Here is a 26,519-nt window from a genome sequence, read left to right as displayed (position 1 = left end):
CACCCCCCAACACACCCCCTGGCTTCAACAGCCAATCAGAGAAAGCTGGTCCGGCCACACATTGCCTCTATAAACCACAAGCTCCACATTCCCGGCAAGAGCGTGAAAGGGACGGCACCGGCTGGGCCCGGATTAAGCGGCAAGGCCCGGGGAGCGCAGAACCAGAGAGTGGAAGAAGAGGAGGATATTAGAGGAAAGGAGAGACGGTAGTTGAGGGAAAGGAGAGAAGGAGGCAGAGAGGAAAGGGAAGAAAAGAGAGAATAGGGGAAAAAAAGTATAAGAAAGAGTAGGGAGAGAAGCAGGGGAGCGCAGCGCGCCCCAGCTTCCCGCCCTAGAACCCTGGGAATCCGAGCGGGAGCGGGACCCGGAGCGCAGAGAGCCGTGGCAGCATAGACTGTGGCAGCGGCGGCTGCGTTGAGAGCGCACGGCGAGAAACATGGAGTCCGGCGGAAAGGTAAGACCCGCCGTTAGTTCTGGTCCCCTCTGAGAGACCGAGGCCCAGCCGCTCACCGGCCCCTGCCCCGGGCCAGGCGAGCAGCGTGCTCGGCCGGTGATGCCGAGGGGAGGGGCTGAGGCACCCGGCGGCTTCCGGCCCCGCAGGCGCCGAGCCTCGGATTGCCCGGCAGCCTCCCCCGGACCGCCTGGGGGCCCCGGAAGGCTCCGAGGGTGGAGCGCGGGGGCCTGTGCAGCAGGTGGCTGTGCCCCTGCCCGGCTGGGCCGGGGGGTCAGAGCATTGCCGAGGGAGGGTGACGCGGAGCCCCTAGCCCTGCCCGGCCCGGCCCAGCCGGCCGCGTGGTGTGTTCGTAGAAGGCCCTCTTGGGCTTCCTAAGTGAGCCGGGGCTGAGACCCCAGTGCCCTGGAAGTGTCCCGGGAGAGTGCGGACTGAGGGCTGTGGCTGTGGCCGGGGAAGCCCCGGGCTAAAAAGGTGCGGAGCGCGCGCCTTTCTCCGCTCCTCTGAGGTGTGTGCCTCCGCCCCTATCTCCGCCTCCGCGAGGCTGGCTAGGAGCCAGCCGCGGGCTGAAATTGCGGAGGAAATCTGCGCCCCCGGCCCAGCCTGCCGGCCGCTACTCCCTCCACTCCCAAAAAGCCAGTTTGAATGCCTCTTAAGGCACCATGGAAAACCGAAGCCGTCGTTGTGGGGTCTAGTTGTGGCTCTGCCATTTCCTGGCTGTATGACTGTGAGCAAGTCGCCTCCCCTATCCGGGCATCAGTTTTCTTATATGTGAAATAAGTGAGTTAGAGTAGATCTCTTCGATCCCTCTCCCCCTCTCTTGCTGATCTGCGTAGAGCGCAAGCGCGCCAAGTCGGGGCCGGCTGGGTGGGCGAGGGCTGACACTAAACCTTGGAATGGAGGATCTTGTCTCGGAGTCTACCTTGGGCAAAGGAAAGACCTGGGACCGGGTGGGGGCCCTGGTGATGTCAGCTGAACAAACAAGCCTCTCGCAAAGGCACATCTGGCGAGTGGAGATTTACAAACTGATTTAAAGAAACCATATTACACTTGTGAAAGGGGAGGGTGCGTGCGAGTGTGAAGTAGCAGAGGAACAGTCGCAGACCCTCGCTGCTCACCGCCCCCCCAGTTTAGGAAGGTTGCGGGAACCTTGGGGACCCTCATAGTAAGCAACAAAAGGGTACTATAGGAATTCTAAGCGCGAGACACACTCCCATCTATGACTGGATGGGGTGGGGGGCGGGGAGTCCTGCCCCATCAGAGCGCAACTCCCTTTCTGCTGGGCCTTGGGGGGCTGGGGCCCCGCAGGAGCAAAAGGGCCGCGGAGTCCAAGGGGAAATGATGCTCTAGCACCCCGATGGTAGTCTCGCTGGGGAAGTACTCTTGGCTAAAGTGCCTATGTCTAGGAGGAGGGAGAAAGAGGGGGCGGGCGAGCGGGCAAGCAGCAGTCGCACGTTCCGCACGCACTGAGCTTTCTGGCTGGGACTGGCCGCTCCCTGGCTGAGCCCTCCCCGGGGCCCCTTTTCTCCTCCGTCCCTCCCCTAACTCTCCCACCCTCCTTTCCCTCCCAAGCTCTGTAGCTGCCGGAAATCGGGGTGAGGGGCTAGAGGGGAAGGCCTTTCCAGAGCTTGCTCCTGATTGGCCACACAGGCCGAGCCCCCTCTCCCATCTCCCGCTCCTGTCCCAGAGCTGGGTAAAGAGAAGGGGGTGGGGAGCTTTTGCAGATGAAGATATTTGCCGGACCGGGTGGTCTCGGGAGAAGAAATCAGAGCCCAGGGAGGCAGGGACACACCCCAGCTATCCTATCCACCATCCACCCACACCCCCACACCACACTGCCCTATCTTTCTTTTGCTGCTTGTCTGATGGGCTGGAAAGATACAAAAAGGAGAAAGTTGAAGGCTGAGTGAGTTCTAGCTTCCTGGCAGAAAGGGAAGGAAGGGGGGATGGGAGAGACGAAGCCCAATCTCTTATTTCTTCCCCTCCACGGTTCTGAAGGGATCAGAACCACACAGAGGGGCCTCAATGAGGCCAAAAGTGTCCTGATATGCTTTACCAAGACAAGGACAAGGTATCAGATTGGATACCACCACACACCGTCTTTCCCCTCACCCAAATGAGGAAGAGTGCTCTCCCCCATCCTCCATCCATTCTACTGGCTTAGTTTTTCCTAGGGATACCTAGACAAATCTTCCCTTCCAGATACTCTCATTAGTCTAATTGATTAACACACTTCATCTCTTCATTAAATCTTTTCCTCTTCAATTAAAGGGGGTGGGGAAGGGATGGAGTACTGAGGATTCTCTCAACAAGAAATTACAGCCTAGGACCAGGATGGTTTGTGGAGGGAACGTTGGGATTTGTAGACAAAACACCCTCTGAGTTCCTATCTCTGCTACTTAATCTGCTTATAACCTTAGGTCCAACTTGTGAGTGTTTCCCCCTCCGAAAAATGAAGATGAAAACAGTGAGGTAGTAAGGTACCTTCCAGTATTAACATTTTTTATATATTGGGGCAATTAGAGGGAGCAAGGAGCAAGGCTTGGATTAGAATCCAGATTTTTCTGACTTCTAATTCAGTGTTCTTTCTCCTCTTCCATGTAGCTTTTCAGGCTACAATGCTGCCTCTCTGTACCATGCTCTGGTGTATGTTTATACACACAACCTTGGACTGAATAAGATTATAGTATTTCCCTCTTCCTCAGTCCATATAGGCTCTTCCATTTGGAATTAGAAGGAAACTCAAAGGTCATATCCCTTCATTTTACAGATGAGGAAACTGAGGCCCAGGGAAATATTGTATAATTTGTCCAAAGTCACAGTGATTTCTATATCAGAGCCAGAATTTGAATGAGCAGCTTTGACTCTAAATCCAGCCCTCTCTCCAACATAATACCCTGCTTTATTAAACTTTCCAGACCTAAGGACTACTTTCAAATAAAAGATTCAAGAGAAACATAAAAGAGAAATCTTAAGGATTTCAATAGAGTTAAACAGTTTCCTTTTTTTTTTTCCACAGGAAGATGATATTTGTATCTCCTAAGAACTGCATCATTATTAGGGCTGTTAGAAGGAGTAGACATACATAGAGGACAGGGTTGAGTTGACTGTGATGGGATGATTTTTTTTAATTTAAGGAGTGAAAGTGAGGGTTACACAGGGAGAAGGGGGAAGGGAGAGGTAGAATAGGAGAAACTATCTCACTTAAAATAAGTATGAAAGAGCTGGAAGGAAGCAATATTTGAACCTTGCTCTCCTTATAATTGGCTCAAAGAAGGAATAACAAAATTGCATATAGAAAACTTATTTTACCCTATAAGGAAGTAGGAGGGGAATGGGATATGGGGTACTGATTGAAGAGATGATGGATTAAAAGATACAACCAGGAACAAGAGACTTTTGAGGGAGGGATAGGGTAAAGACAGAAAAGGATAAAAGTGGGGGAGAGGGGAATAATAGAGGAAAATATACAGTAATCATAACTGATTTTGAATAGGATGAATTATCCAAAATGTATTTGGATAGCAGAATAGATTAAAAATAGAATCCAAAAATATGTTTACAAGGAACCATTTGGAAGAAAGAAGCATAGTAAAAATACAGGCCCAGAGGAGAATCCGTTAAGCTTCAAATAAGGTTGGGTGTGGGGCAGGGTTAGCAACCATGATCTCAGACAAAGTAAAAGCAAAAACATCCAATTTAAAGAGATAAGCAAGGAAACTGCATTTTGTTAAAAAGTACGATAGACACTGAAATGATAATACTAAACATCCCAAATGGCATAGCATCCAAATTCTTAAAGATAAAATGTTTAAATGAATTACAGAAAGAAATAGTAAAGCTACTAGTTAGTTGGAGAGCTCAACTTTCCTATTTCAGAACTAGATAAATTTAACCACAAAATAAATAAGTTAAGGAGATGAATAGAATTTTAGAAAAGTTGGATGTGATAGATATCTGGAGAAAATTTGAATGGGGATAGAAAGAAATATCTTTTTCTCAGTTGTACTGAACCTACATAAAAATTGAGGATGTAGCAGGGCATAAGAATTAAACAACCAAATGCATAAAAAATAGAAGTATTCTCAGGATGAAATAAATGAATGAAAAATTACATTCAATAAGGAATGGAAATGTAAATTAAAACTTAATTAGAAACTAAACCCCAAAGAATAAGTGAGTCAGATACTTTTATTAGAGAATGAAAATGAAATAACATATCAAAATTTATGGGGTACAGCAGTACTTAGAAGAACATTTATATCTCTAAATACATCAAAAGCAGATAAATTAATTCGGTATACAATTTTAAAAACTAGAAAAAGAACAAAAGTCCCTAGTTAAATATCAAAATGAAAACTGAAAAAAAATTAAAGGAAAGATGAATAAAATTGATAAATTAAGAAAAAATGAACTAATAAGTAAAATGAGAGTCTGGTTTTATGGGTAGGGAACAAACAGATAAAACTATTAACTAATTTGATTTTTTAAAAAAATCCTCTATGCCTAATCTAGAAAGTTGCAGAGATCAGGTCCCATCCTGATATGGGGACTTCACCCAGAATAATAACTGAACTGAAGGGAATGCAACCAGTACAGTGGGCCCCTTGAAATATGTTTAGGGAAATGATTCTTGAGGTAATTCAGTAATTAATTAAGAATTTAGGTTCAATGGGGGTATGATCTCTTCCTGAAGTTGGAGAATACCTTGCCTTCCCTGTAGAGTTCAGACCAGCTTATCCAGACTTCTACTAAAGACATCTAGGTAGGAATCTGTGCCTTTATGTATCCAGAGAGGCTAAGGCCTTCAACACAGTAGCTTAGCTGGAGGAATCTGTTGGGAGATTATTTCTCATAAATGTTAGTTTTAATTTGAACTGTTAATACCAGAGAAGTTGGTGCTAACCCTGAGACAAGAACTCCTTTTTTTCTGGTATTTGCCTTGTAAAATGACTCATACTTTTTTTGTGCTTTTTCGGGGAGTAGGAATCAAATTAATCTCAACTATTAGTGGAGTCAGGACACCAACCCTGTTCTTGTTCACTATGTGACCTACTCTATAACCCTGAACATTTTTCTCCACCTGTAAAATTAGAGCTACCCTGTTTTCCTCATCCAATGGTTCTGGAAATCAGATGAGAATATATACATGTAATTTGTTATAGAGAAACAAAGGATTTTAGAGAGATACCTTTGTTTTCTTCATTTTAGAGAAAGGGAATTTGAGATCCAAAAAAGAAATCAATCAAACATTTATTGGGAAAGGGGAGGGAACCACACAATCTTGAATACCTAGAAGACTAGCATTTTGGGAATTTACCTAGCCCTGCTTAATCTGGTAAATGTTCTATTCCCTGGGAAATTCTCTCCTGCCAAATTTCCCTAAAAGCCAATCACATCTTGCAGGTTGCCTCCTGGACTGCCTTCCCTTCTTTACTCCTATACCTGTTAAAGGAGAGACAAATTATATCTTAGCACCAGGCTCTTTTGATAGACCCACAGGCTGACTCTACCCTGTCATTTATTGAGAGAGGCCCTCAATAAGTATTTAGAACCTTAAAGTCAGAAAATGTCAGAGCTGGGAGGGACCTCAGAACACCCAGGCTTGAGATTGGGAGCGACCTGAGAACACCCATTGCTCACACTGGGAGAGATCTTAGAATGTAGAATTGTAGGTCAGGATACAAGATCCAAGCTGGAAAGAACCCCAGATTCTCTGATCTTAACAAATACCAAATAAGATGTGCACTAAGAATCTGTATAGTATAAGAAGATAGTTCTCAAACTATAAATCCCTATATGTAGGCTTTTCTTTTTAAGTATATAATAAATTCAGCAGAGACATGTGGAACATAGAACATCGGGATGAGGAGGAAGGGACCTTAGAATTTAGAACATCTAGGATTGGGAGAGACTTCGCAACATAAACTACTAGGATCTAGAAAAGATCATAAACATTTTCTAGCTCAACCGCTTCATTTTACTGAGGAGAAAACTGAAGCCCTGAGAATAGGAAGTAACCTGATGAAGGTCAATCAGCAAATGCTTCTTAGGCAACTCTTATATCCCCTTTCTTCCCCTTGCTACATCTTATCTTTCATTTTCTATATCCCAGCTTCTAAAACTGTGGTTCACAACTCTATATGGGATCTCATACCTGAATGAGGGGTTGCAAATTTATAATTTATTAATAGTAAATGTTTTGTCTGTATTTCCGTTATATACCTGTATACCTGGGGTCATAAAATTTTGGGGGAGCTAAAGACTAGCTACACCCTCCCCCCAACACACACACACATGCACACATACTGTTCACTGCCAAATAAATCCCCTCACAGTCAAGAAAGATATGGAGATCTGTAGATTTATAACTGAAAGAAGTGGACCCTGAAGCAAAGTTGCCCATTTCAGACTGAATGTAAAGAATGTGGCCTTGTGCCCACCCGTCCTGGGCCTGCCTGGGACTGGGTCCTGCTCACCCCATGCTTGGGCCAGTTCCAGATCCTTATTAATCAGATTGTAACAGCAGCTGAATCCAGCCTTTTCCCAAGACACCCGGTCACAAGGCTTGAGCTCAGAGTTTCTCTTGAACACCAAGGGGCCCCTTCTTGGGTTGTGAGGGAAAATATAAAGTTAGAGAGCCCCAGTGAACAAGGGAACACTGGGCTGTAAATGTACCCAGTTCTGGCATGGTCCTATAAAGCCCATCTTCTGAAGGGTAGATGCCAACAAGGGAAGGAACAGAAAACCTGGCCTTGGAGTCAGTGTAGCTGAGCTGTTAACAAGAAGAATATCCAATCTTCCCTGGGCTCCTGACTTGGGACTGGGCCTCTGGAGATGTTCCTGAAGGGCCCTACTTCCTATCTCATTTAATAATAGTTATCTCTGGAAAATTCTACCTAGGTTATCTTCTTTGATCTTTATGGCAACCCTGGAATACAGGTGGCATAAATCATGCCAGCAGAACTAAGAGTATGTCAAGGAAAGCTTCTGATGTTTTACAGATATGGAAATTGAGGCATTGGTTTAATGACTTGCCCAGGTGTCACACAATTATTAAGTGCCTGAGGCTAGATTTTCATGACTGCACATCCCATGGTCATCTCTTTCATTGAGCTAGGGTACAGAGAAAGGATTCTTTTCAGACTAAGCTGTCCTGCTACAGGTAAAACTCGATTCCTATTTACACAAATTCATTTTGCACAAGATTCCAGATTCCAGATTGCACAAAATTGCAGAAGATTCCAAAGGAGATCCTATTATGCTACTCTGAAAACAGGTTCACCAAATATCTATATTTCCATAGCTCCTGAACCTCCAGGTTCTGAAATCCCCCATATTGGCAGAAGGAGCTGGAAACATTGATTCTTTGGTCTGTTCTGCCTGTCTATGTGGAATCTGGAAGCAGGATAAGATCTCTCTGGAGCAGAGGCAAAAGAATCAGTCAGAGCTGACCCTGAAGTCTAAAACCAGAGCAGCAGGAGGAAGTAATTGGATTTCAGGATAATGAGAACCTAACACCAGAGGTCACCTAAAGATCACCCAGGTGTATGATGTCTGCCTTCTCGTGTCTGGGGCCATCCCATGACTCATAGGCTTTCTGATAGACTAAGTTATAGACTGCTGTCCCAGAGAGTGTTTGGGACAGAAAGCAGGAGGCCTGAGAACTTATCCTGTATGTGCAACATGCTTTTCTTTCTTTCAGCCTCAGTTTCCTCATCTGTAAATGGGCGGACTAAGTGTATTTACTTATGATATTATATGATTATAAATCATTTACAAATCCAGGAGGAAAAGAAGTAGAGACAAAGACAGGCTTTTGGGCCCCTCCCCCTCATCCCTTGTCAAATGCTTCTGCTCTGGGTCTGTGATGTCTCCCAAGGGCTTGTTAGATGAAGCAGAATTCACTCAGGTAGAAGAAACATAGGATGCTGCCTTGTACCTGAAACATGTACTCTCTACAACTGACAAGTGGTCCATTTACACTCACTTGGCAACTTTCAAAGAGGAGCTTCCCCAAAATAGCTAGCTCATGCCATCTGGGATGGCTCCTATCATTGGTAGGAACTCTACTCTGGCATGCAGAACTCCTGATTCTGCTGGGAGCCCTTGGGAGCAAAACAATTTCAATTTCTTCCCCAAGTCAGCCCTCCAAATTATATATGTGTCTTTTCATCAACAAGTTTTTACCTTCCATTGTGCCCTCCTCCTCCTCTCCTACTGTGCTTAGCTGGGGGATGGGAAGGACTAGGGAGCAGAAATAGGAGACCCAGCCCTGCTTGGAAAGTTCTTTCTAATTGAGACCAGACTCACATACACTTACTAAAAGAACAGACCAAGATCTATCTTTGTCTTAGGACTTTTCAAGACAAGGGTCAGAGGAAGATTACTGGCAAACCTCAACTCTGGACAGCCCAGAATCAAGAAAAAGCCCAAGATGCAGAATTATGAAAAACTGAGATGAGGAGATAGAATTAGATTTAAGGTTTATATTGACTTTCCATCTAAGGAAAGCATTCCTAATGATGATGCTCCCAACAATGGAGCAAGTTGTTTGTGGAGAGAAGTAGTAACCCCCTCATCATTGAATGTAATTCAGATTAAAGGCAGGTAACCCCTATGATTAGGTTCCTATAAAAGGACATCATGCTTCCAACAGAAGTTGGACTAGTAGCCCTTTGAAAAAACTCCTTTTAGTTTTGGAATTTTATGTTCTGTAATTAGGGCAGGCTTTTTAGAAAAGAAGGAAATTTGAGCTGGCCCCTGAACCTGAGGTTATGATCTGTCCCTCTCAGGGGATAGTTCCATGAAACTAAGGCAGAAATGGGCAGGGAAGGCTAGGGATTATAGTGACTCACATTTTGGCAGCACATGAAGGTTTACAATATGTATCATTGTTTTTCAGATAAAGAAACTGAGGCTCAGAAATATTATGTAATTGGCCCAAGGTTATACAGAACAAAAATAGGGAATGTTTCTCTTTTGCCAAAAAGACCAAGTCGTGTAGTGGTCTTTTCTGGCTCTCCAGATTGTTGCCCTATACATGATTGGGCCAGATACTTGCTACTTACCTCCTCCTCACTCTTCCTACCCCCAAAGAACTGAACTTGGAAACAGCTCCTCAACCCCATTGTTTTTCTAGAGATGGACAATCCAGTCCAGTCCAGTTCTACCCAGCTCCTGTCTCCTTCCCTTTGAATGCTGGTTGCTAAGGTTATCAGCTGGAGCTGATAAATCCAACCCAATTACTCTAAACTGATAGCCTTTCCTGGTAGGTTATCCACATTCCTCAGTGATTTGGCAGGTCATTTTTTTTTCCCCCTGAGGATCAATTTCATCTGTGAAACGGGCTTTAATATTATTTGCCACTGCTACCTCAACAGTTGTATCAACTATGATGTCTGGGGAAATGTAAGTTAGAGTGATGGGGTCTGTTATTTTTATCTTATTTCCTGAAGAGTGACATCCTGCTTTTGGGGCAGGCTTGGATCTGTGCTGTTACAAAACCCCAGAGCTGTTTCCCCATAATCTGTCAACTAATATTTATCAGCTCATCTAGGCCTGCCCCTTTGGTTTTACAAGTAGGGAAACTCAGCATGATGATGTCACTAGTGCCCAAGAACATGGCCCCAAATTCATATCCATCCCTGATCCCCAATTTGGAATCTTCTAGGTGGGAGAGGGGGGCAGCTGAGGAGGGAAGCTGCTGGCAGAGGCCCAAACCAGGGCTGGAATTCAGGAGTTTAATAGAATGGAGAGTAGGAGTTCAAAGTCTGTTCCCCTCCATGGACCTCAGTTTCCTCATCTACAAAAGCTTACATAGGATTAAGAAACTTATTGAGAAGCATTATAGAAAAAGTACTGACAGTGACATTTGTGACCTTGAGCAAATCTGAATCTCAGTCTCTACATCTGTAAAATCTGTAAAATTCTCCCCTCCCTCCAGGGTGTAGTTGGAATAGGTTAAAAAAAAAAAAAAGAAAGAAAGAAATTAATAATAAAATTAGATTAGGAAACAGCTTCAGAAAAATGAAATGCTTGTTATTAGTTTCAAGATGGCAAAAGGCTGTTAAGTGTCAAACTGGAGAGTGTCAAGTAAGTGTCAAGAGACCAGATTTGAATTGGGTCCAGCAGCTTTCCCACTATTGTTCCTCTACCTTAACAATTCAGAGATGATGGGCTCCACTGCCCTCCCCACCCCCAGCAGAGGAGAAAAGGAGTATCTTAGGTTTTTTAATTTAAAGGGAAATCAAGGTTCCAATCCCTTCATTTTGTAAAAGGCCATGGAAGGGGATGCTTGGTAAATCTGACCCCATGAATGCAGCCCTTATTCATCTGAATAAGGGGTCCTTTGCAAGTATTGCACCAACAGTTAAATGAAAATTGATCCTACCTCATACTTCACCAGCTGTTTCCAAAGGCCAGAAACACTGCCCTGCATTTGTTCAGAAAGGTGACAGTCACAGCAATACCACAGCAAGCTGTGGGTGTAAGATCAGACCTCCTTCTCTCCTTCCTTCGTTCCTCCCCCTTCTCCCCACTTCTCCCCACTTCTCCCTTGCCCCTTTGATGTTCCCAATTAAGAACCTCAGTTTACACTTAATCACCTGACCCAGAATATAGGCTGTTCCCAGGCCTGTAAGCCAATCAAGCCAACAGTGGCCCTACTTACCAGTAGGGTGTCTAGCTTACATTCTGCTTAGGGGATAAAATTTAAACATCCAAATGATTTTTGAAGGGAGAAAGAGAATCAGATTCAGACTGAGAGAGACTGATTCAGGCAGTGGATCAGGAAAGACTTCTAGTAGGTGGCTCAGAACTGAGCCTTGGAGGAGAAGAGAGAGCTTTTAGGAGGTCAGGGTAGGGAAAGAGTCCCTTCGAGGTTGGGGGGGTGGTGAAGATGGGGAGGGAGAGGGGGAGGAGGGAGGAGGTGTTTGACTAGCCTGTACAAAGGCTGGAGGTCTGGAGAATGAGTTGGCCAGTTTGGCCACAACAGCCAGCGCATAAAGGGAAATAATGTGAAATAAAAAAGTTGAGGCTTTGGCCGGGAGGCCCTTCTCCTGGGAAACGGGGCCCTAACTGTGCCTGGCGATTTCTGGCAGCGGCCCAAGCATGGAACTGCTTTCTTGTACAAATTGAGGAGGTTTGGGAGGAAATATGTACCTTACCACTTCTATCCACCTCTTTACTTTATCACACCCAGTCATGCTTATCAAATGAGATAAGAACTTAACACTGTCCTTTGTACACAGTAGGTACTTACGCATATTCCACGAAAATATGTTTTATGTGACTTTATATGTATGATGGATAGTATCTCTTACCTTCTTGATAATTGGGAGTAGAGAGAAAGAGAATTTGGAACTAAAAAGAAAAAAATTCCCATTTCTTTCTCTCTACACAACACACTATTGCTATCACCACTTTTTTTTTTTTTTTTTTTTTTTTTTTTTTTTTTTTTTGCTGAGGCATTTGGGGTTAAGTGACTTGCCCAGGGTCCCACACCAGGAAGTGTTAAGTGTTTGAGGTTGGATTTGAACTCAGGTCCTCCTGACTTCAGGGCTGGTGCTCTATCCACTGTGCCATCTAGCTGCCCCTTACCACCACCTTTCTTCCTGATTTTCTCTACCTAAACCTCTCACAGTGTTTGCCCTGTATCCTTGACTAAGAATATAAAAACCTGAAGGGACAATTGCCATGTCTGTTCTAATAACAACCTCTCCCCACAGGGCTCTGAATATAACCCAGAACCACTGACTGACTTCTCTGTCCACTTCTCTCCTTACAGCAAATTACGGCCTCCCTCATGCTGGCTGTGGGTGGCGCAGTCCTAGGCTCTCTGCAATTTGGCTACAACACTGGAGTCATCAATGCCCCACAGAAAGTAAGTGCTACCCTCCCTTTCTCCTCCCTGTTGCCATCATACCCTCACCACCAATGGAGACCCCGAGGTGGCCAATTCTGCTTCTGATCTCTCACCCGAATAGGGGGATCCTAAGAGCTCCAATTTGAGCTGCAGAAAGGGAATGGGCAGTGCCCCCAGCCAATCTGTGTTTGGAATGTAGGTGCCCTCCAGGCCACACCCTCTGGGAGAAAGGCAGGTCATAGTCTGGGAGGCTGAGTCATCCTCGGATTTTTAACAGGTGACAGAAGTTCAGTCTAGTTCATCAAACATTTATTAAGCACCACATACTACTTGGCACCCAAACCAGGAAAAATATGGTCTTGGCCATCATGGAGCCTACAGTTGGGGGGGGGGGAATAGGTGGGGGAGGGTGAAACAATCAGGCAACTTTAATGGATGAGATTAGATTAGGGGAGTTTTAGGTCATTATTGACTTAAGGACCAGGGAAGGTTCATAGAGACCTCAGGTCTAACTCTCTGATGATGGATGAGGAACCAAATCTTTCCTGGATGAGGAACCAAATCTTTCCTAGAGGAGGAGGTATTTGAGTTCAGCTTTAAAGGGCAGGTGGGAATTCATCAGAGGAATAGCATATTTCAAACAAAAAGAATAATGGGGACAAAACCACAATAAGGAATCACAGACACAGAGTAGGTCTAGGGGAACTCAAGTGGATCAGGTTAGCTGGAATATAAATTGCAGGGGGAAAGAGGGTGAGATAAGATAAGAAGGGACTATGGGAGCAGATGGTGAAGGTCTTGAATGCTGGGAAGAAGAGTTTGGATTTTGCTGGCTAGGCAATAGGAATCCCCTGAGAGCTCGGGGGATTTGGAAGATTAGTCTGGGAGATAGCACATGAAAGAAAGATTGATTTGTCTAGGGCAGAGAGAAGAGAACTTAGGAGGAATTGTCTTAGACCAGATTGGAGTGATTAAAGCCTATCCTGTGCAGGTGGCCATGACATGTCTAAGTAGATGTCTAAGCCTGGCTTGGGATTGTTAGGAATAGTTTTCCTTTTCTCTGGAAAATATCAGGACTTCCTAGGAGCCTAAAAGATCCATGGGGATGTATCCATCTCTGACATGTAAGGTGGGTCCCCAAGACAAATTATAGAAAGCATAATAACTTGTATTTCTATAGTGCTTTCAGATTTACAAATCCTATTCCTTCCATAGAGGGCAGGACCCTGATCCCATGAGAAACAACTCATTTATACTGACTGTCCCTTTTGAATCTTAAAGAGCACCAAGCTCCCATCCAGAAAGCTTTGACCATTTCCCAAAGCTCTGTACCTGGCAAAGACACCAGTACAGGGCCAGAGCCATGGATTTATCAGGTGGGAGATGTCTTGTAGAGAATTGGAGAGACTGAAGTCCCAGGCATTAGAGGGAGGAGAAGATTGTCAACAGTGTCACATTTGATAAAGGTCAAAAGAATAGAGTAAGAAAAATGCCCTGTGCATTTGGCAAATAGGAAGTTGGTGACCTGAGAGCGTAGTCAGTGAAGTAATGGGAAGAAAAAACTGAAAATAGGGGATTTAGCTGAGATGAACTCTGAGCTCCTTCCAGATTTTATGGCCAAATTGTTTGGAAGGAAAGACATTCCCTGTCCCTCTCTCCTCCCATCCCCCAAGGCAGTGTGTTGTCATAGAATGATGGAAAACCCTCTCAATTAAATCCCAGTTGTATCACCAACCTGATACATGCCCTTTGCAAGTCCTTTTTATCTTTCCTTCAATCTTCTCCTCTGTCCATCGAAGAGATCAGATGAGATGGGCTCTAAGATCTCCTCCAACTCTGACGGTCTCTAGGATGGCAAGAAGGGAGCTAGGTTTGAAATCCTGTACTTCATAATCAAGCTCAGTCCTCAAAGGACTTGTTTGGGAGCTCTCAGTCTAACCCCAAAGCTAAGAAATCTTCCCAAGTGCAGCTTTGGAAATTTGCCAGTTTCTCTGGAGACACTTGGGGCAAGGAGCCCAGGATCTGCCATTCTCCCTTTCTCACTCCACTCAGCCCATCAGCTTGGCTCAAGAGATGGGGTAAATGCCCTGAAATGGAAATGGCCTTGGTCCCAGTCCAGCCTGGTATCCAGTATTACTGACTTTTAGGGTTCTCTTTTTATAGGAACACCTGTTGAGATTGGGCGTTAGAATAGAGATGATAGCTGTCTTCAGGAATTTGAAGGTCCTTCATGGAGGGAGTGATTTGTCTTGCTTCTTGGCTGCCCTGGAGCCAAACAAAGAAGAAAAGGGTAGAAGTTACAAAGAAAAGAATTTAAGCAAACTCATTTAGGGCTATGCCACACAGAATGGGCTGCCTCTAGAGGTTATGAATTTTCAGACAAAAAGCAGGATGACTTATGAGATTTTATGTTGAGAGGGGGAAGGGACTGTGATTCTTGTTCAGATTTCATATAGACTGGACCAAATGGCACCTTCAGGGCTCTTTGTTTCCAGATTCTGATATAGAGACTCTCCAAGCCTCAGTTTAGTTATCTGCAAGATTGGAATAACTCCAAACAGTCTCATTTAGCTAGCTGCATCACTTATCCAAAATGAAGCCAAGAATCTGAGAAGATTGGTTTCCCACTCTGGAAAGGTTGAATAAGCATTAACTCTTGGAATCCAGGGAGCTGGGTTCAATCCTTCCCTCTAACACTCACCACCTTCAGGGATCTTAGGCACATCCCTTAATATTCATGGGGCTTTTTCCTCACCTATAAAATGAAGGTGCTTGAAGAAGATGACCTTTGAGCCCTCTTCTACTCAATCTTTGAGTAGATCTCCTCTCACCATAATAAGAGTAGGTCTTTGCCATCGTCGTTCCTTCAAACTCCTAGGATACTACCTCTAATCTCTATTACTCATAATGAGGCATGGCTCGGCTAGACATATTTAGCTTTTACCTGACTTTCAAGGCCACAACAGTTTAGGAAAAACCAGATTTAGAATCCTTAGCCTAAGCCAGTGAGATAGTGTTTAGAGGAAGAGGAAGGAAGACATGATGAGGGCAAGGTCTGAGAGCTGAGATGTAGAGAAAACAGAAATTACAGGAGGAAGACTCCAGAAGAATTTCTGAAGCATATGAAGCTATTCAGTGAGAAGGCAAAAAAAGTATCTCAGGAGCATGCATGCATATACATTCCCCAACCCATTATCTGAAAGAAAAAGGTGTGCTCTTGACTCACCTTTAAGGTTTAATTCACATTGTTAACATATTTCTCCATCACTTTCTACAAAACAAATGAAACACCGATTTGTAATTTGTCCATTTCTCTAACATAAGATGGATCTTTCATACCCCCACTTCCTTCCCTTAACATTTCCAATTCCAGGGAAGTAACTCACTGTCCATTAATGGTCCTGAGTCTTTGAGAAATAGTTGGGATGACAGTGCCTTCTGTCTGGAATCTCAAAGGATACATTTCAGTATGATTGTCATTCTATACAGTTAAAAGAAGTCCTGCTATTTAACAGACTAAACTGCTCTCTGGGAACCTCACTTATGTGCATTTCTGGGGATGCTGGGAAGAAGCATCATTGGATTAGGCCTGTCTCTCACCCTCTTGAATTGACTTATTGGTCGGGATGAAGGAAGAAAATGGGCCAAGAAAGAGCCAGGAGTTGATGGGTATCCTCCAAATGGTACCCAAGGACCCTTCCAGACTCTGATTCTGATTTTGACTCTTTCATAGTCTGAGATTGGAAAAACTCTATCTTTTTGAGGGCCTCCTACATCTTTGACATTAGGTTCCTCTATCCAAAGGGAAGCCAAGAATCTGGAAGGATTGGTAACTAGTGAAAAAAAATTAGTCTCATTGTAAGGAAAACCAATCCCTGTTAGTTATCCCAGAGTGGATTGGGTTGCCATGCCATCACACACGTAGTGAGTTCTCCAGCATTGTGGGTGACAATCAGATCATGGTTTGTTAGGGATATTTTAGAAGAGATAACCTTGGGACTGTGAGAATCTCCTTACTTCAGGGCTGGTGCTCTATCCACTGTGCCATCTAGCTGCCCCTGATTTGGAATTCTTCAAAGGAGATAGCAGTTGAATTGAGCACTGAAAGACTGGGTGGTAGTAATAATTAGTGGCTATTAGTAGATACTAGTAGTAGCAGTAGTAGTACTGGTAGTACTAACTTTTTAATAGGAATTTAAGGTTTACAAAGCATTTTCATGTTCTCATTTGATTCTCAAAAGAAATTCTCACAACTACCCTAGAAATAGGGGCTATTATTGCAGCACCTGTTTTACTGTCTGAGGCAGACAATTTTTAAAAAGGTTTGCCCAGCATAACAACAGCTAGTAAGTATTTTGAATTTGGATTTGAACATGTGACTTTTGACTTCAGGGTTCTGTCCATGTCATCTAGCTACCTCAGCTAGGTCCCCAGAAAGAGTATTTCAGGCTTAAAGGCCTTGGGGAAGATAAATTGGACACTTTGCTTAAGTTTGAGCATGGAATAAATTTCATGTTAGTGCCTCAGCTTCCCTACCTATGAGAAGAAAAAATGTTCAAGTGGGTATAATTCAGTCATAGCTTGAGGCTTTCCCCTTCTCAAATCCAAATAGATTCTACCTTCCCAACTCTTATCCCAAAGCCAGGTGGGGGGAGGTAGGACAATTGGGGTTTCCACTTATAGCCTTAGAAGCAAGAGGGAAAAAGTGTCCAGTCCCCAGGAAAAGGCTTGGCTGGTTCTACCCTCTGCTTTTCCCCCGGTGACTAAGGCCCAGGTGACTCTGATCTCCAGGTTGTATGTGTGTCTTTGTATGCTTATGGGAGGTGTCTTCCAGACGCTGTCTCTTAAATACGAGTCCTTTGTGTACAATTGTCTGACGTATCTTCCTGTACTCTGGACAAAACCAGGCACGGCCTCCTGCACACAGCATTCTGTGCTCCTGCCAAACTCAGTTACTAGCCTAGCTCCCTCTCACCTGGTTTGACAGGACGCTCCGGCCAGGGAGGGGCCTTGCTGTCTTGGAGGCTCAGTCCTGGACCCTGGTGTTTGCATTTCCTGGAATCCTCACTCTTCCTTGTTCTACACCCACTCCCTTGTCCCTCCTCCCCCACTCCTCCTCATCCCCCAACTCCAAGCCAGGGTTCTTTTCCTGTTCTTTCAGGAAAGCTGTTTTGGTGAGTGAAGGAAGAGGTGTGAGCTGGCAGAGTGGGGAAAGACTCTTAGGTTCCACTCCCATGTTCCAGGATCTGAAGCACACACACAATCTCACACTTCCCCCCCCTTTCCCTCTCTCTCTTTCCTGCCTCCCCCTGCTCCTAGCCTTGGGGGGCCCCATGTGAATGGAAGAACCTGTCTTTCTGCATTACCTCTCAGCTGGGCTGGCAACACTGCTGTCATTGCCAAAAGCAGGTGGTAGGTGGGGCTAATCCAGGCCACAGAGTGAGCTCTGCCTCCTGAGTTAAGCACTCAGCTTCACCAGGAGACAATTCACAGGAGCTTTAGATGAAAGTCTCCCTAGGAACCAAGCTCCCAGACCACTTATGGGCTGTGTCCCATCATAGAACACTTTCATTCATTCCCACCATGGTCACACAAAGTCTCTTAGGTCCTCCTCCCCCAGGCTTTCCCTGCTGCCCGAAATTCCACCATTAGTCACTAAATATCAGCAACCTGATTCTCAGCCCCAGATGTGCATCTAAAAAATTTCACTGATTGAAATACTCTTGATATATGACGGCAAGATGCCATTGCTGGAAGGGACCAATATTCTCACTGTATAGAAGATGAAAGAAACCTGGGTTCTGGAAAGGGGCAAGTGACTTACTTAATAGAATTTCTAGCCAAGATTTCCCCTTCAAAGGACTTGGATGTTTTCTTCGCAGGTGATAGAGGAATTTTACAATAATACCTGGACGAATCGATATAATGAACCTATATCACCAACCACTCTGACCACTTTGTGGTCCCTCTCCGTGGCCATCTTCTCCGTTGGTGGTATGATTGGCTCCTTCTCCGTGGGTCTGTTTGTCAATCGTTTCGGCAGGTAAGCATGTCCACGTAAGTCACCCTAGTTTTCTCCCCAAAGTGCATGTTATTGTTTTTTAATACCTTTTATTGATGCTTCCAAATGACTTTTCCTACTCCTTAGAATCTTCCCTTGTAAGAAAGTAATAGCCCAGGCAAACAATTGGCCATGATTGACAGTGCATGCGTTATTCCCCACTCATTTTCCACTACCTCTGAGAAGAACCACTCTCTCTGAGGGCCTCTGACCCTGACCCTTCATGGCCCACCCCACTTCTTATCCCCCTTACCCCTCACCTTGCCCATAACCCCAGACCCTGGTTTCTCGTTTCCCAGGCGGAACTCCATGCTAATGATGAACAGTCTGGCTTTTCTTGCTTCTGTGCTCATGGGCTTCTCCAAAATGGCCATGTCCTTTGAGATGCTGATCTTGGGGCGCTTTATCATTGGCTTGTACTGCGGTCTCACCACTGGCTTTGTGCCTATGTATGTGGGGGAGGTGTCACCCACAGCCCTGCGTGGAGCCTTGGGTACCCTTCACCAACTAGGCATTGTCATTGGCATCCTCATCGCCCAGGTAAGTCCTTCTTGGGAAAGGTTACTTCCTCCCTCTGCTCACCTCCGGAGTGCCCTAGAAACACAGTCCTATCTCACCAAATCCCTAGAGCCAGGTAGCTCTAGGTGGCATCTACTCTGAATCTTTCCAGTTACATTTCAGCCCTTTTGTCCTTTATGAACTCAAAAGTGTCACTACAATCCCCTACCCTGGCTCCAGGGTTACTATCAGTCCAGATACCCTGAAGAGCTTCTTGAAACTGGGTCCTGGGCTGGGCCTTAAAGTGGGATTCGGATATCAGAGAAAATAATAAAGCCTTTTAACTAAGTAGTTAGGTCAAATCTAAGCAGAGATTGGGAGTTAAGATATCCCAAGAAGAAAAGTTGCAAGGACCTGGCCAGAGCAGAGGGAGCCATGTAATGTTAACAAAGATCTCTCCTCTTCCCAGTGCCTCAAGGGCTGTTACTTAGGAGTGGAGGGTGGGATTTACCTAGCAAGGACCCCAGGGAAGTGTCCCTTTTCTCAGATTCATTTCCTTCCCTATAAAATGAAGGGATTGGGCCAGATGGCCTCTGCTGGGCCTCTCTTGCTGATCCTATGACTCAGTCTGGATTCTTGGCTCCCCTAGATATTTGGCCTGGACTCCATCATGGGAAATGAAGAACTGTGGCCCCTTCTCTTGGGTTTCATCTTCATCCCATCCGTGATCCAATGTGCCCTGCTGCCCTTCTGTCCTGAGAGCCCCCGCTTCCTGCTCATCAACCGCAATGAAGAAAATAAAGCCAAAAGCGGTCAGTAGCCCCCTGTTGTCATTCCTTTCTCCTTTACCTACCCCCTTGGTTCTGCTTATGTACTCATGGTTCTATCCCTTCACTTTAGTCCTAAAGAAACTTCGGGGAACCACCGATGTGAGTAGCGACCTTCAGGAGATGAAGGAGGAAAGCCGGCAGATGATGCGTGAGAAGAAGGTGACCATCCTGGAGCTGTTCCGCTCACCCATGTACCGGCAGCCGGTCCTCATCGCCGTGGTGCTCCAACTGTCCCAGCAGCTGTCGGGGATCAATGCTGTAAGTGGTCCCCTCCCCCCCAGCCCCATAACCAACCTCACAGATCCCTGCCAGGTTCCTTTGCAGGACTTTGAATAATACTGTGAGCCCAATGCCAGAATAATGCCCATGAGTTTGCTGAAACCCAAATTCAACCACACTAACTTAACCTGGCCTGAAACTAAAGCCTGGTCCCTTCCCTTCCATCTTGACCCTTAGTCATATACCCTGCATGTAGAGAGAAGAAATTAGGGTGAAATGACCTGGTTCTCCCCATCCTCCATGATTGCTCTCTGCTTTTCAGGTCTTCTATTACTCTACCAGCATCTTTGAGAAGTCTGGAGTGGAACAGCCAGTCTACGCAACCATTGGTTCCGGGGTGGTCAACACTGCATTCACTGTTGTGTCGGTGAGTTTCCAGACCAGGCCATTCTCAGGACCTTTCTGTCCCAGGGTTACCCTCCATCCCCTTCCCCTCCCCTCCCGCCAGAACTTCTTCCCCATTGGGATATTTCTACCGGGGGCCTTGTTTGTTCCAATGAGAAGGACCTAATTCCAACATTCTCCCCCATCCCCAACACTGGATAATGGTTTGTCAGCAACATTGTCTTTCTGGATTCTATGGAGATCCTGAATTTGGGACTGGGAGGATGGTTGAAGGCTGTGGTTAATAAGGAAACCCAGAAGTGGGATGGGAAAGAAGCAGAGGGTGAAAGATGTGGAACATGTATGGTTCTGATGCCTCTACTCTGCCCGCAGCTGTTTGTAGTGGAACGGGCTGGACGTCGGACTTTGCACCTCATTGGCCTAGCGGGCATGGCAGGCTGTGCTGTGCTCATGACAATCGCCCTGGCTCTGCTGGTAAGTCAGGCTCTGCGTCCCCCTGAGGAAGGGTGGGAGCAAAACTGCCAAAATGCAAATCCAGATTTTCTGAGTCCCAGGTCAGGGCCCTGTTATAAGAGAAGACTAACATTAGGAAAGGACTTGACTTTGCAAAGTCTAGAGAAACTGATTTGCTCAAGATTCCATGGGTATCAAGTAGCAGAGCCCTGGCTTAGAACCAAGCTCTTAGCCAAGTCCTGTGATGGCACAGCTTTGGACACTGAGCCAGATTCTGCACTGCTGATTAGCAAGGATAGACAGCACTCCATAGACAGCAAGAGCCCTTCCCCCATGCCCTCCCCTGTGTCTCTGACATGAGGCCTGAGGGACTTGGGGAATGTACCGACAGGACCATGTCTTCAATTGACCCTTGGGGTAGGGTTTGAGATGGAGGCAGCTATGCTGCAACTCCTACATGGCTAGTGCCCATGGAGAGAGAAGGGAGGTATGGGGAAGGACATACCAAGACACTGGGCTTATACTGCCATAGTGACTAAGTGTCCTCTCTATAGCCAGACTGGAAAGACATGATTGGCGGGAATGGGGAGTAGAAAGAAGTACAGGAAAGAATGAAACTTCCTAGCCTGCTGGGGACTTTGGCCAGGTCAGTCTCTGCAGTCTCTCAGCTCCAAGGGATCCTTCTGGATGGCAGTCCGAGAGTAAGGTTCACTAAAGCCCCTTTTTCTTTTCCTGAACAGGACCAACTTGCCTGGATGTCCTACATAAGCATCGTGGCTATCTTTGGCTTTGTGGCTTTCTTTGAGATCGGCCCTGGCCCTATCCCATGGTTCATTGTCGCTGAGCTCTTCAGCCAGGGCCCTCGCCCAGCTGCCTTTGCCGTGGCTGGCCTGTCTAATTGGTCCTCCAACTTTATCGTGGGAATGTGCTTCCAGTATGTAGAGGTGAGTCCTTTTATGCCCTTTCTTTCCACGTGATGCCATCACCTCCTGCCCACTCAGACATGGAAATCACCAGCTTTTGTTCTTTGTTCTCTTCAAATCTGTGACTGCATTCAGTCTTCCTGTAACCTAGAACTTAGGCAGCTAAGGCCAAGAGAGCAGCCTTGGGCTGCTCAGCATGGCACCCAGAACTAGAACAAGACTGTCTGACTACCTCAGTAGCACTCTTCAGTGCCACCCCTCTCCACAAGATGTTCTCCTCATAGCTTATGGCCAAGCCCTCTTCCTCCAAGGCCAGGCCTCTCACAGACACTTTTGTGTTTTTCAGCAACTGTGCGGCCCCTACGTCTTCATCATCTTCACTGTGCTCCTTGTCCTCTTCTTCATCTTCACCTACTTCAAAGTCCCTGAGACAAGAGGCCGGACCTTTGATGAAATTGCCTCTGGCTTCCGGCAAGGAGGAGCTAATCAGAGTGACAAGACACCCGATGAGTTCCACAGCCTGGGAGCTGATTCCCAAGTGTGAGGAGAGGAGGGCGGCTGCTCTCTTGGTCACAGATGTGCCTGCTGGACCTCCTGAGCCCCAGGGCTCTTTTCACTCCTCCCCATCCCTCTCTGGCCCTCCCCAGTCAAACATCCTGGACAAGAACAGATTACTGGGGCTTCTCTTCCTTTGCCCCCTTTCCTGGATCTCCAAGCAGAAATCCAGAGAGGCACTGGCCAAGGACAAGCTGGGGCTCTCTCCTCCAGATTGTACACAGGAAGAAAAGAGCTGAATCTTTAGCAAACTTTTTTTTAAAAAACTTTTTTAATTTTTTAAAATATTAAATATCCCAAGTTACCCATCCCACCTGAGCCACTATGGAACATGAGAAACAGTTATCTGTGGCAGGGGGGTAAAAGAGACATTCCCAGATCTATACCTTTCTTATCCACTACACTAATCTCTAGGGCTGGATCTACAACCAAGGACAGACACACTAACCCAGCATGAATTCCCCAGTTCCTGCTGCAGCCTTCCCACCAGGCCCTCTTTTCCCCTGGCGGGGCTATATTACCTTCTCCTTACTCCCTACCTCCACCCCAGAAGAATCTCTGTCTAAGAAGTGGCTGGACACTCTGGGGAGCAGGGAAGGGTTGGGGGGAGGGCCACAGGCTCTGAGGCCCAATCTCACTCCCAGCAGTCCCAAGCCCAGAAGCTGGTTGCCAAACAGGACCTTGGAGGGAGCGGTGACAGACAGAACTAGCTGCCTGAGGGTGCTGACAATCCCAAACTGGATATGTCTGGCCCTCTGTGTATAGATCAGAAGATATTTATATATATTATATATATATATTTTGTTGTTAATAGTAGTAAGTTATAGCATATCTGATGGACAGGACAACATGTAAATATCCTGCACATTCAACCTCCAGTATCTAAAGCTGAAAGGTGCACTTATAAAATCTGATTTCTACATTGGCTGTCTGTCCGTCCATCCGTCCGGCAACATGCATGAAACTTTGTTTTCCACAGGCAAAGCTGTTCTTTACCCTGCCGCTTGGGTCTCTCGCTTCATGGGACTCTGGCTTTAGAAAACCAGGTCTCAAAGACAACGGCAGCAATCTGGCAGCTGCAGTCCAGAGCGCCTGGGCTCACATCCCTACATTTCAGCTTGCTGCTTGTGTGATGTGAGCAAATCCCTTCATTTCTCTGGGTCTCCACGTTCTCCATGTTGAATTAGACTGCCTGTGGTCCCTTCTGGCTCAATCTGTTGTCTAAATATGTCTTCACATGTGTCAGCAGGGTGAGTTACAGAATGCGCAGAAAGCTGGAAGGGACCTCGGAAGCCATCGGATCCAGGTTAAAATCTGGACAAGAACCCACCAGGCCCCACAATGCCCCATTCTCTGTTCAACTGGCTGTGCGTGGGAGCCGCCATTTAAGTCTGTAGATTTTAATTTTGATAATTACGGACAAGGCCCAGTCTCAGAGCTGATCTCCAAGTATACTAGAAAAAAATCCCCTTTAGCACGGGATCCTCTGAATGTCCCTTAGAGGTCATTAGAATGTCATTCAGGGAAGGGATTGAGAGGTCCAGCAAGAGGAAGGGATGTGGCCAAGACCACAAAACTTTAAAAAAAAAAAGGCAATTTCAATCTCGGGCCTCGGACTGGAAGTCCAGCCCCTTCTCCACCAGACTCCGAAACTTTACTACGCTTGGTCCCATCCGTTCCGCTGAGTTCTGGCCGAGCGCGCCTTTTTCGAGCCAACTCAAACACTGGGATGCAGGATAGATGTGGAGAGGGGGCAGGGCTGCAGGAGGAGGCCCAGGGAGCGCACGCAGCGGTGCTGGGGTGATACAGAATGGCAACACTGTTGCCTCCATGTGAGTATCACCCTGACGGATGGAAACAAGGTTGCAGTGAGTATGGGCGATCTCTAATTCCTGTTTTTGTTTTACTTGAAACAATCCTGTGAGTCCAGAAGGACATTTTACACACGAGGAATCGGAGGCAAAAGCGGCCTGAACCCAGTCCAAAGCAGAGAGGAACAAGGGTGCGCGTGTGCGCGCGCGCGCACACACACACACACACACACACACACACACACACCTGGCAGGGTCTTCTCGCCCAAACCCTTCACGTTATAAATGAGTAAACTGAGGCGCGAGGAGATTATTTGCCCAGCATCTTCACAGGGAGTAGGGATTAAGGGCGGGAAAGGGCACCTTTGCAGCCATTTCTCACCCAGAGAAGGAAGGTGATGGGGATTCTTCCAAAGATTCCTTCCTTCCTTATAGAACTTTGCATCCTTCTCATAACTGGGAGAGAGACCCGGGAGCAGAGAGCGGGACCAGCGCTAGGCAGAGCACTGGGCTTGGGAATCTGAAGGACCAGAGTTCAGATCTCGCCTTGATCCTATTAGAATTACATCCTATTACGTCACAGACAAGCTGCTTAACTGTATGCCTCAGTTTGTTTGAATAATGGGAATAATTACAGCACAACTCAGGGTTATGATGGCGGCTCCAAAGAGCAAGTGAAACGCTTTGCGAACCTAGAAATATTAGCCATTATCACAGGAAAGAGGCCGGGATTCTAACTCTACGACCTTCCCGTCATCCAGCCCTGCCTACGGACCATCCTTTTCTAGTGGGAGATGTGAGAATCTTCAGGTCTGATCAGCCTCCCACGTGGAGCCGGAAGTGGCTGGCCCTTGCAGTCTCCCCAGCAGGCATATAGCACTGCGCAAGCGCAGTGGGCGTTTGTTTCCCAAGAGTCATGTCACTTCCTCTTTTGGGCTCCGTCCCACCTCCATGAAACTTTAAACCTGTTACTTCTCGGAACCTCTTACTAATCTCTGCATACTAATCTCCACGCATGCGTGGGCAGAGGCAGGACACTGGATCTCTCCGATTCCATTGCCCACCAGCATCAGCACGTGCAGACTTAGCCAGGGCTCGGGAAACAAACGCACCTCTCCACCAATCCCGACTCAGAGCTTCGTGACCACGTGACGAGTATGGGCGGTTTCTGCAGCTATTAGCGCCCTCGGCCTTTTGGGAGTTGTAGTTCATCTGACTGGATCCCCAAAGCTGCTAAAACTTGTATTTTGCCCGAGCGTGGGAGCCCTTAAGTGTAACTTCAAGGGATCTAGGCGGAGTCTGTGAATTTGACCACTGCCATCCGGAAGTGAGACTCCTTCACGATGATCGTGTTAGTCATTTCTATGATGCTTAAAGTATTAGGAAATAATTCCCTCCTAATAACTCTGAATGGGCGGCAATGCAATGTTAATATACCCATTTTTCAGACGAAGAAAGTGAGACTCAGAGATTGTGACTTGCCTCTTGTACCGCAGCGCGAGGGTGTTGAGAAGGGTTGGGTTTGGAGTTAAGGCCTGCTGATAAAACCCCACCTGTGCTCCTAATATTGTAGAAATAGGAAGTTACTTTTAAACAACCCTGGGCAAGAGAGTCCAACGTCCCTCCCAAGGCTACGCCTGTGAGCCCACGGAAAATGGAAGAAATGGTGTCCTCTGTGTGATACTATCCACAGGCAGATTCTTCTAGACCATTCTGGCTATTTCCTTTGTCTGCTCCCCAGTCTTCACCCCCAGTCACTCCTTCCTTTGCACTTACTTCTTGCATGTATGTTATGTATTCCAGGAAAATACGAAATCCCCGCCTACCCGTATCCACTCCCGACTTTGCATTTACTTCTTATGTGTATGTTACACGTCCCGGAAAAATATAAAGTCCTTAAGGCTAGCGTCTGTTATTATTTTTTTATTTTTTGCTTTTGTATCAGCAAATGTATAGGAAATTTTTAATAAATGTCCATTGATTAAGTTCATTGTTGCAGTTATGATGGAGGGAAGGCTGCTAAATCAGGAATTAATCTAGTCTCTGCCACTTAGTTCTCCTCCCCAGGCCAAGGTTTCTCCGTCTGTGAACAGAGGAGGTTGAAATAAATTATCTCTAAAGATGCCTTTCAGCTCTAAAGCCTGTAGCACATGTAAAATAATTTAGCAGAAAATGAATACCCACAAGCTACAAAAGAGGAGAATCACTGGTATCAAAATAACTACATTTTCAAAGATGGTTTTATTTTTGGGTTTTAACATGAATGGAAAAGATCTTGAGAATGAGGAGTAACAAACAGGCAGGCTTAGAGCATACACTAATATCCACGAGGTATTTAAAAAAAAAAAAATGCCCACCACCACCACCACCAGAGCAAACCTTTTTGAAGTATATGGAAAAATATGGTTGAAAAATCACATAGGAGAAGGGATCTTGATCGGCAAATA

The 26,519-nt window shown here is 46.0% G+C and overlaps 1 protein-coding gene across 1 annotated transcript; it reads left to right on the top strand.

The window, feature by feature from the left end:
• The first annotated feature begins 40 nt into the window (after positions 1 to 40).
• SLC2A1 (solute carrier family 2 member 1) lies at positions 41 to 26,057 on the top strand. Its single transcript, XM_074307745.1, has 10 exons — positions 41 to 454; positions 12,240 to 12,335; positions 18,200 to 18,360; positions 18,678 to 18,918; positions 19,526 to 19,688; positions 19,777 to 19,964; positions 20,248 to 20,352; positions 20,703 to 20,804; positions 21,524 to 21,727; positions 22,053 to 26,057. Exons 1-10 carry the CDS (start codon positions 437 to 439, stop codon positions 22,248 to 22,250), a joined length of 1,476 nt encoding a protein of 491 aa, XP_074163846.1. The 5' UTR covers positions 41 to 436; the 3' UTR covers positions 22,251 to 26,057.
• Positions 26,058 to 26,519: the final 462 nt, after the last annotated feature.

This window comes from Sminthopsis crassicaudata, chromosome 3, assembly GCF_048593235.1.
Source record: "Sminthopsis crassicaudata isolate SCR6 chromosome 3, ASM4859323v1, whole genome shotgun sequence".
Taxonomy (NCBI): Eukaryota; Metazoa; Chordata; class Mammalia; order Dasyuromorphia; family Dasyuridae; genus Sminthopsis; species Sminthopsis crassicaudata.
Note: the sequence above shows the minus strand (reverse complement) of the source record. Positions and strands in the feature narration are given on the sequence as shown.